The sequence below is a fragment of the Puma concolor genome, chromosome A2 (assembly GCF_028749965.1).
Source record: "Puma concolor isolate L17-30 chromosome A2, mPumCon1.1.hap2, whole genome shotgun sequence".
Lineage (NCBI taxonomy): Eukaryota > Metazoa > Chordata > Mammalia > Carnivora > Felidae > Puma > Puma concolor.
In genome coordinates, this window is record NC_141668.1 from 158,196,347 (window position 1) to 158,207,406 (window position 11,060).

General features: G+C 52.0%; 1 protein-coding gene across 1 annotated transcript in view; it reads right to left on the reverse strand.

The window, feature by feature from the left end:
- Nucleotides 1–4,555, reverse strand: part of PGPEP1 (pyroglutamyl-peptidase I) — a 28,824-nt gene extending 24,269 nt beyond the window's left edge. The window contains exons 1-2 of the mRNA XM_086698577.1: nt 4,430–4,555; nt 2,394–2,446 (exon numbers count right to left, since the gene is read on the reverse strand). Of these exons, the coding sequence (XP_086554703.1) occupies nt 2,394–2,446; nt 4,430–4,463 (87 nt within the window). The 5' untranslated portion in view covers nt 4,464–4,555. The remainder of the gene's footprint in view (nt 1–2,393; nt 2,447–4,429) is intronic.
- Nucleotides 4,556–11,060: the final 6,505 nt, after the last annotated feature.

Sequence of the window (11,060 nt, forward strand, 5' to 3'; positions counted from 1 at the left end):
AGGAAGAGAGATCTGCAGCCAGTGTCCCACACCCGCCACCCTAGACCCAGGGGGAGACAGGACACTCCAAAGATTAAGCCCCTTCTGTGAGAGGTGCTGAGGGGCAGCGCCACCCTGGGGAAAGATGAAAAGAGGGTGCCCTCCGTCCCCAGCACTCCCACCTCCCCATTGTGGCTTGTGGGAAACAGTTCACTCTCCACTAGAGCACACGTTCACCCAAGGCATGAAGAAGGAAGGTCAGATGAGACAGACGGACAGAGGAGGTGGGGGGAACAGGGGCGAGAAGAGAGTGAAAGAGACAGAGACAGAGGTACAGAGAGACAGATGGAGCCATAAGGGGAAAGAGGGAGAGACCAGAGGGAGTCTGAGAGACATAGAGACAGATAAAGAGAAGGTGAGAGAGACAGAGAGAGAGAGAGAGAGAGACAAGAGAAGTTAGCTGGTCCCTGGGAGAGGAGGGGTTCTTTCTACAGATGACAGCTTGGGCTTCTGAAAAGTCAGTAGGGACCGGAAGTTAACTGCTGCTCAGCCCGGGGAACAAAATTCCCATCTTCAGCTTGAGGGGACTGACTCAGAACTCAGGTCTGGATCACGGCAAGAACATGCCGAGGCACATTTTCTTGAGGGATGGACTCCACCCACCCAACGGGACACCCTCTGCACGGGCAAATCCGTTTTACCCAGGTCAATTAAAACACACCAAGGGGAGCTCCCAGCCACCCCACAGAAGGAACCCGCAGACACTGTGCTGTGCAGAAGGTACCCGACCCGAGTGCAACTGCATTGGTGCCGAGTTCTAGAACAGGTGTCACCCACGGCGGCAGCGGGGGCGGGGGAGTTGGGGGGGGCGAGTCAGCAGCGAGGTTTACGCCCGGGGGGAAATAGCTAGGAAGGGGCACAAGGCTCTTCTGCGAAGAGAAGGGAGCTAGGAATGTTCTAGATCTTGATCCAGACGCGGGTGACGCGAAGGTGCACGTGCGGAAAATTTCGTGGAGCTACGCCGACGCGTTCACTCAAAGTATGTACGAGCAACTACAATTTTGTGTTTGTTTGGGTTTTGTTTTAAGGGAAACGCTCAGATCTGGGAAGGTTGGCATCTTTTTATCCAGGGAATGGTGGAGAAGCCTCTCTTCTTGTTTCCTAAGCTTGAGGAAGAAAACTCAAAGTCTTCCAGAGGCCAGGTCTGGCAAGTTGGACAACCAAAATATCAGGGGGTATTTCCCCTCGGGCAGCGGGATGAAAAGCGGCCGTCCCCCACCATCCACATCCCAAAGCCCGGAGGGATTTCCAAAGATTGTTTAATTGATTTTTCTCCTATTTAGATGCAGATCATAGTGTCTGGGGCCCAGGAATTCAGACACACGGCTTTGTGTCCACTCAGCCCCGTGAAGGCTCCTGTCTGAAACTCGCACAAAGCCAGACACACAACGTCCTCAGAAACACGCTGTTTCCTTTTTGTCTGGGGCTCCAGGGAGCGGGTGCAATGGACAGAGCCCCGGACACGCTTCCATCTGCAGGGTCCCGGGGACCCCGTCCCTCTGTCCCGCTCAGAAGGTGGGGTGCACATTTTTTTAAAAAGGAAAGTCGCCACGATTTTGAGGTCTATATGAGGGGTGGCATAAGAGGTGGGGAGCCCCCCAACTAGGGGTTGATGCGTTGAGGTTTTAACTTGGATTTTTCTCCAAAGTCAGGGCTCTGGAGTGAAAAGCAGGGGATGCTTTAAATCAAGCAGCTAATGGGCTAGGATTAACATGAGTTTGGCTCCGGTCTCTGCAGATCTGATTTATATAAGGAGAAAACGTTTCTCTCTTTCTCTCTCCCCATTGTTCCCGTCTGTCTCTCCAAATGCCCCATCTGACAAAGAAACTGGAAGGCTTGCAGGCTAACAACCTGTTCAGGATAGTGGGAAAGGCACCCCCCCCCCCAATATGCAGCCTTCTCCTCCCCCAGCTGCTGGGAGGCAACAGTGAAGGTCATTATATCCTCTCAACAAGGTTAATACATCCCCCCAACATCCCTGCCTGGTCACCCCCAAACCTGGTTGGGGCATGGGGCACCTTTGAGGCAATGCCATTCTAGTTTCCTCACTGTGTGACCTCAGATAACTCTCTCTGGGCCTCAGTTGCCTCATCAGTAAAGTGGGCACATGAATAAGTGCCCCCAACCGTGCAAGGGGTGGTGGGGGAAATTCAGAGGGCTCGGTGCAGAGCAAGCCGACAGGTGCAAGTGACAGTGGTTCCCATGTGGAAAGAAGAGTGTATCGGGAATAAATGTTTTGCAGGAAGCTTCAAGGGAGACGTTCTCTTCATAGATTCCTTCCCTTCTTTGGTGCCATATATCTCCAGGGGGACCCCAGCCCCAAGCCCGATTCCTACCCTCCGGATCTGAGTTACCTGGACTGCAATCCAGCTGGCATTCACAGTGTGTTCCCCAAAAGGGCCAAACCCTGCAAAAAACAAAACAAAAACAGGAAAGTCAGCGTATCACCACCCAGTGATCTTTCCTAGCCTGCCCAAGGTCAGGCTGCTGCCCCACCTGGGGGAACCGGGATCTTCGAGAGCACCTGCCACGTGGGACAATGTCAGGGGGCCTGGTCCTGTGTTCTTGGGTGCACCCAGGGGCCTTCGGAGCACCCCCTCCTTTCTCTGCTCTTAACCGCTTTTAACTGTCCTTTCTTGTCTTCACCGTCACCTGACTTTTGTGCCCAGCAAGGGGCCAGTGGCCTCCTTTTGCCCCAGAAAGGGCTGGCCTGTTCCCCTCGCGATTTCCTCCACTCTCCCCGACCCCCTTCTACAATTATTTTCTCGCCGTCTTTGTGCAGAGCCTCTGGGCTCCGTGAACCACCACAAAGTAAGGAACAGCCCTTAAGGGATGCATGTGGGTGTCTCCCAGGACAGGCTGACGGGACACCCCCCTGCCACCCTCCTGTCCACTTGCTCAAACTCCAGCCCCACTTACAAACCAAGAGAGTCCACCTGAGGATGTGCTAAGTGCTCTGCACGCACTGTGGCGCTCGGCCTCACCGCATCCCCCTTCCAGCCAAGGCTGCTTCCTGGGCCCCTTTTACAGGAGGGAGACTAAGGCACAGAGAGGTGAAAACAGCTGCCTAAGGTCGCACAGCCAGAAGGCAGAAGAGCTGGGATTTTAAACCAGATTCATGAGAGTCCACAGCTCTTCCACTCTGATCACCCTGTCACCCTGCCTAAAAATGAACACCCCCAAGAAGACTGAGGGTCCCAGGTGGTGTCAAGCCCCCCCCACCCCCGGAAGGGATGCTGTGTCCTGGAACAGCAGGCTCCCCGCCCCCCAGTGGGGGCAGGATTTCTCTACCCCCTCTCTCCTCCTCATAGACTAAGTATGAGTCTCAGCTCAGCCACCTACAAACAGGGTGACCTCTGTGAGCCTGTTTCCCCTTTGCCAAATGGAGATGGTGAACATATCGTGAACTCATGCAAGGAAAAAGTCCACTCCGGTGGCTCCCTGCATAGTGGACACTAGAGGAGCAAATAACCAGATACAGGAGGACTGCGCGGGTGGGGGGGGGGGGGCAGTGACCGTGGCCCCAATTACACACATCTGTTGAGTGAGTGCCTTCTTCTATCTTCCTGAGAATTCCAGGCCCAGCCTCACCCTCCCGGGTCCGCAAACCACTTGCGTGAACCTTAGCGGGATCTCCTAAGTCTGACCCCTCCAGACAGAGGGTCAAAATGACCCCCCAGCCAGAGGCCCGGCGGAAGTTGACGCCCACGTGGCCCTGAGGCGGAGTCTCCTCGAGGAGGAACAGTTAGTTTCAGGGAGTTGGTGACAGCGGGGAGGGACTCACCCATAAACAGCCCGGGGCGGAAAGATTTTTGACTGAGCCGGTCCTGGCGACGACAGGGAGAGCGGCTACCCGCTGGAGGTCCCCCGACCTCCACCTGCTCTTGCCTCAGGAGAGCAGCCCCCTCTTAGCGCAGGGCTGGGGGAGCACTGGCTGCCAGGAGGTTCATTTGTCACTGGGGCACTTCCTGCCCGCAAATTGGCCTTTGTCCCCTGGGGCCGTGGGTGGGGACAGGCCCGACCTCGGGAGGGGCAGGGATAAGTCCAGTCCTGCCCACCAGCCGGGCAGACAGAAGACAGGTGCCCAGAGAGCCACTGTCCTCACCTGGGGAAGGAAGGACGTCCGAGGGGCCTGCTCCGCGCTGGGCACTTGACCGGACCCCCACGCCCTTGCCTGCCCCGACCCCTGACAGTGGGAACACAGGGGCTCTCCTTCTTCACTTTCTACGTGTTGCGCGGACTGAGCTGGGCGATGACATCTTCCAAACCTAAGACGACTTCTAGCACCTGCCCCGCCCGGCCACCGCGCCCCTCCCGACCCCGCCGGCTCTGGAGCCGCCCGACCCGCCCCTGCCCGCGGCCGCTGTCACCGCGGCCGCCATCAGCGTACCCGTCACCACCACCGCCTTCCTGGGCTGCTCCATGACGGGCTCAGGCTGCGCCTCGGACCCGCTCCCGTCGGGACTGGCGAGTCCCGCAGCCGCCGCTGCCCCCGCGGCCCGGATCCCGCGCCGCCCCGCCCCCGGCCCCGCCCCCGGCCCCGGCCCCGCCCCCGGCCGGGCCGCTCGGCGTGCGCGCCCCCGGGTGCCAGACGCTGCGTGCGCGCCCAGAACCGAACACTCACCCCCCGAGCGCCCAACTCCCCGCCTTCCCCGGCCTCAGTGTCTCCACCTGAGTGATGGGGACAGTTCGTCCTGTGCGGCGTGGCCGCTTGAACTCACTGAGCGCCGCGGTCTGCTCACTGCTCTGAATTATCTGGCCCCCCTCCCCGCCACCTGCCCGTAAGGCTCCGTTAGTCGCTGCGTTTTACAGAGGAGGAAACTGAAGCATGGATCCTAAGGCCACTCGACTAGAGCCTCCTGGAGTCCCAGAAGCAGCCTGCGGGCCAGGAGGTTGAGGGGGGGGGACGAAATAAAGCGAAAGCCCAGCACCACAGTGCGGCGGCGCCCAGAGGTCCTCTGCAGGCTCCTATGTTGCAAAGAAAGAAGGTGATGTGGCTTCGCAGACCTAGGCTTCCCCTCTCTCCATCTCCCCAACACTTACCCCACTTCTAGCCCCAACAGCCCTCCAAGGGCCTAGCAGAGGCCCACCCCAGGGCCTTTGCACTTCCTGTTCCTGCTGCCTGGAACATGCCCTGCGGTATCTGCGAACCTAGTTGCTTCTCTTCCTTCAGGAGTCAGCTGCACCTCACCTCCTCCTGGGTGTTCTCTTTGCCCTCCCTGGCTGAGAATCCCCTACCCGGCCCCTCACCCTCTGTGAGTAGGTCCATCTCCTTTCCTTGCTTGCTCTTCGTCCACAGTCCATGATAGACTCTACTTTTCTGATTTATTTCCCATTTCTTCTGACACAGGGATTAGAACTTCCAGGTCAGGAGCTTGCCTCCATTACAGCCATGTCCCTGCACCCAGTATGTGCCTGGCATACTGTAGGTGGCCCACTAATGATCATCAGAGACCAGGATTTCTCCAAAAACTGCCAGAGAGAGAGAAAGCTGAGTTTCTGGCCCCATCATCAGAAAACAGGGCTAGACCTTGGACTCGGGTCGCTGACATCTCATTCCAAGCAGCCTTGGCACCGGATTAGCTTGGGTGCTGACTCAAAGGCCATCTGCCTCTGGCCCCAGCCTCAGAATACCCAGGGCAGAGCTCCTCGGACTGGCCTGGAGCCCTGATTTGCAAGCTCAGACCAGAGGTCACATACTCAGTGGCTATTTTGGTCTCTGGCAGCTTCAGGTAGAATTCAGAAAATCTGAGAGCCGGCTTGCACCAGCTGTGCGAACAAGAGCCAAGCCAAGTGGGAGAAGAGAACAGAACAAAAATCCCCCCACGATCACGTTTCATAACTCAAACATTGTCAGAAGTGTCTGCACATGTTGCTAGAAGCTAGGGTTGTGAAGGGAGGGAAGCCACATCACTTGCCCTCATCCCAATGTACAAAAGGAAGGACACCTGTATAACATCCAGAGTCAGCGCTGATGGGGAGAAACTGAGTCACACAGTACTGCTGAGAGCGAGTGGAAGAAAGGCCCAGCAACACCAGGGGATAGATGAAGAGGCAGGGAGAAATGGAGGGCTCCTTAAAAAAAAAAAAAAGCGGGCGGGGGGGCAAGATAATTACATTGGAAAGCCAAGCCCTAAAGCGCTGCTGTGGAAAAGCTTGGCAGTTCCTCAAAAAGTTAAGCCTAGTGATCATAGGACCAGCAATTCCACTCCTAGGTATAAACTCAAAATAATTGAAAATAGGTGTTCAAACAAATACTTGTGCGTGATTGTTCATGACAATGTTATTCAATTGCCCGAAGGTCTGTAGAAACAAATGTTCATCAATTCATCAATGGCTGAACAGGGAAACAAAATTGGCCCATCCATGCAATGGAATATTACTCAGCCATAAAAAAGGAATGAAGTTCTGATCCAGGCATGGATGAATCTTGAAAACATCATGCCTGGTGAAGGAAGCCAGTTACAAAAGGCCACGGAGGGTATGATTCCACTTATAAGGAATACCCAGAACAGCTCTGTGCTGATGGTGTGGAGCCTGCTGTCAGAATTCTCTCTCTCTCTCTCTCTCTCTCTCGCTCTCGCTCTCGCTCTCTGTCCCTCCCCTGCTCATGCTCTCTCTGAAAATAAGTGAAAACTTTAAAAGTAAATGAATGAGGGGCGCCTGGGTGGCTCAGTCAGTTAAGCGTCTGACTTCGGCTCAGGTCATGATCTTGCGGTTCGTGAGTTCGAGCCCCGTGTCGGGCTCTGTGCTGACAGCTCAGAGCCTGGAGCCTGTTTCAGATTCTGTGTCTCCCTCTCTCTCTCTGACCCTCCCCCGTTCATGCTCTGTCTCGCTCTGTCTCAAAAATAAATAAACGTTAAAAAAATTTTTTTAAATAAATAAAAATAAAAGTAAATGAATGAACGAATGTTCAAAAGTAAATGAACAAACGAACGAAGGAATGAATGAATGAATGAATGAATAAGAAATGTCCAGAACAGGCAAGTCCATAAACAACAGAAAGCAAATGAATGGTTGCCAGGGGCTGGGGGAGGGGGGAGAGGGAGTGATTGCTAACAGGGATGGTGTTTCATTTTGGGGTGATGAAATGTTCTGGAAGTAGATAGAGGTGTTGGTTGTACAACATGGTGAATGTATTTAGTGCCAATGAATTGTACACTTTAAAATGGTTTAAGGGGTTTTATGTTATGTGCATTTTATCACAAAGAGAAAGAAAAGATGAGGGGCACCTGGCTGGCTCAGTCAGTAAAGCATGAAACTCTTGATCTCTGGGTGGTAAGTTTGAGCCTCAAGTCCAGTGTAGCCTCTACTTTAAAAATAAACAGGGTCACCTGGGTGGCTCAGTCAGTTAGGCATCTGACTTTGGCTCAGATCATGATCTCTCGGTTCGTGAGTTCAAGCCCCGCATGGGGCTCTGTGCTGACAGCCCAGAGCCTGGAACCTGCTTCGGACTCTGTGTTTCCCTCTCCCTCTGCCCCTCCCCTGCTCTCACTCTGTCTCTCTCTCTCTCTCTCTCTCTCAAAAAAAAAAATAAAAAATAAAAATAAATAAATAAATAATAATAAGTAAACATTAAAGATTTTTGAAATAAAAACAAATTAATAAAATATTTAAAAAGAAGAGGGAAGAAATCCAGCGTAGAAGAATCTATGGAATAAAAAGCAAATGTTCAAGAAAGAAAGAGAAACACAAATGTGTTTGCAAATGCAGAAAATATCTCAGGAGGGAAAAACAAGAAATTGATGCGAGGGCCTCTTGGGGAGAGAACCGGGATGGGGGTGGTGTGTGAAAGTGGAGTAGAGGGGGAACATCGCCAACAGCTCTTGCACCCCCAACACACATCACCTACAGGTTTCTGCTGTTATCTGAAAGTAGAGTGTTTCTGTGAAACCTTTAGTGAGCAGAAATGGCAAAGAAGCATGTAAATTAATATGGAAAATTTTTTTAGCATTCCCAGACCCCCCCCAAATAACCTCTTAGGCTTTTCTGATACCTTAGGACACATCTTGTTTGTGTGTTTGTTTCAATGTGTATTTAAATTTTGAGAGAGAGAAATAGAGATCCTGTGCACAAGGAGGGGAGGGACACTGGAGAGAGAATCCCAAGCAGGCTCCACGCTGTCCACACGGAGCCCGACGCAGGGCTCGAACCCACAAACTGTGAGGTCATGACCTGAGCCGAAGTCGGAGGCTTAACTGTCTGAGCCTCACAGGTGCCCCAGGACGCATCTTGTTAAGGGAATGAATGACTCAGTCGATCGATCGGCCAACCAACCAATCAAAATAAGACACAGACGCTCACAGCCACAGGCGGGTGCTCTGGTGGCTTGACGTTGTGACGCTGAGTGTCGTTCTCGAAGAAGGAGCTTGGGGCTTCCACCGCTGCTGCCTGGGATGCACGCCGCCTCTACAAGGACTCGCTGCGGAACAGTCGCTAAACCTTCCCATTTCTTTCGGTTACGGCAAATGGGTACTAAGGAGTAGGTATTTCATAAAAGCAAGTGGCATAACGTGAACTTTTGAAAAGTTGGGGATACCTGTGCTCCAAAATAAATCCAACACGGACACTTTTCCTTTTAAAAAAAATGCCACTAGAGTTTTGGGGTTGTGTGTGTGTGTGTGTGTGTGTGTGTGTGTGTGTGTGTTTTAATTACACCTAACATAACTTTTACCATTTAAAAAAATTTTTAACATTTATTCACTTTTTGAGAGGCAGAGCGTGAGCAGGGGAGGGACAGAGAGAGAGGGAGACACAGAATCCCAGGAAGGTTCCAGGCCCTGAGCTGTTAGCACAGAGCCCGATGTGGGGCTCGAGCTCACGAACCGTGAGATCACGACCTGAGTTGAAGTTGGACGCTTAACCGACTGAGCCACCCTGGCGCCACTAAATGTTACCATTTTTTTTTTATTTTTTTTTTTTCAACGTTTATTTATTTTTGGGATAGAGAGAGACAGAGCATGAACGGGGGAGGGGCAGAGAGAGAGGGAGACACAGAATCGGAAACAGGCTCCAGGCTCTGAGCCATCAGCCCAGAGCCTGATGCGGGGCTCGAACTCACGGACCGCGAGATCGTGACCTGGCTGAAGTCGGACGCTTAACCGACTGCGCCACCCAGGCGCCCCTGTTACCATTTTTAAGCGTACAGTTCACTAGTGTTAAAAGTACGTTCAGGGGCGCCAGGGTGGCTCAGTCAGTTAAGCGTTTGACTCTTGAGTTCGGCTCAGGTCATGATCTCACGCGCAGTTTGTGGATTTGAGACCCTCCTTGGGCTCTGCGCTGACAGAGCAGAGCCTGCTTGGGATTCTCTCTCTCTCCCTCTCTCTCTGACTCTCCCCCCCCCCCAAAAAAAAATAAATAATCATTAAAAAAAATAAAAAATTAAAAAGTACATTCACACTTTCTTGCGAGTGGTCCTTAGAACACTTTTTATCTTGTAAAACTGAAATTCTGTCCCTATGAAACACTAACTCCCCATCCTCCTCCCCCAGCCCCTGGCGCTCACCATTCTACTTTCTGTCTCTATGAATATGACTGCTTTAGGGACCTCATATAAATACAATCATGCAGCCTTTGTCTTTTTGTGACTGGCTTATTTCAGTTAGCACAGTGTCCTCAAAGTTCCTCCGTGACCGTGGCGTGTGTCAGACTTCCTTCCTGTTTAAGGCTGATAATACCCCATTGTATGAATACGCCACATTGTTTCTCCATTCATCCCTCCGTGAACACTTGGGCTGCTCCCACCTTTTGGCCGTCACGAAGACAGCAGCTATGAACACGGGTATACACGTATCTCTTCGACAGGCTGCTTTCGAGTCTTTTGGTCACTCAGCTTCTATAACTTCTCTTTCTGAAGCAGCCGAAGGCTAATATAAAGTTGCAAAAACAGCATTTCCATGGACCCTTCACTCAGCTTGACCCAGTAAAATGGTCCATCTTACTAAACTATTGCCACACCAGAAATTGACATCGATACGATGTAATGGACTCGGTACCGCACCTAATTTCTCAGAGTTGTTGAAAAACCAACTTTCATCTGTAAAGAATTGTTTCCATGCATTAGTGTGGATGACAATGTGGTCACACAGAATAAGGGGGAATCCTTTTCTTTTTTTTTTTTTTTTTTTCCTTAATAGAACGGGATATGTGTCTTTCCTTGTTGTTCATGACCTGAGCAGTCTTAAGGAAGACTGGCCCGTGTCCTGTGGGGTACCCTCCATCTGGGTCTGTTTGATGTTCTTGTTGTGATTAGAACGGGGCTGTGGGTGTTTGGGGGAGACCGGAGAGGGGAGACGCCCCTTTCGTCTCATCGTAGCAGGGATCCCTAACATCCACACAATTTCTCATAGTGGTGTCATCTGGGTCTCCTGTGGCTGTCATAACAAATGACCACAAATTCGGTGGCTTAAAACAACGCAAATCCCTTCCCTCAAGGTTCAGGAGGCCAGAAGCACAAAATCAAGGCGTCCCTAGGGCCATCTTCCCTCTGGAGACTCTAAGGGAAGATCCTTCATTGGATCTTCCAGCTCCTGGGGATTCCTCGACTTATGGTTGCATCACCCCAAACTCTGCCTCTGTTTTCTCTGTGTCTCAAATCTCCCTCTGCCTTTCTCTTAGAAGGACATCAGTCATTGGGTGTTGGCTCCACCCTAAACCCCTGACAATCTCATCTCAATACCCTTAACTTGATTAAATGGGGGAAGCCTCTTTTTCCAAATAAGGTCACATTCCCAGGTTCTGGAGTCAGGACTTGGACGTGTCTTTAGGGGCCTGCCATTCACCCCACTGTGTGTGGCAACTGTCACATGTCTCCACCGTCAAGTCACTATTTTCCCCTTTCTCTGCTCTGTTCTTTGAAAGTGAGTCACGGAGCTCAGCCCACCCTTGGTGATGATGGTGAGGTTACATATAATTTTTAATGAATGGAAAATATTCCGTCTAGTGGGTGAACCGTAGTTTATGCAACCAGTCCACTGCTGTTAGACCTTGATGTTCTTTGTGTTATTTTACAATTGGCAACG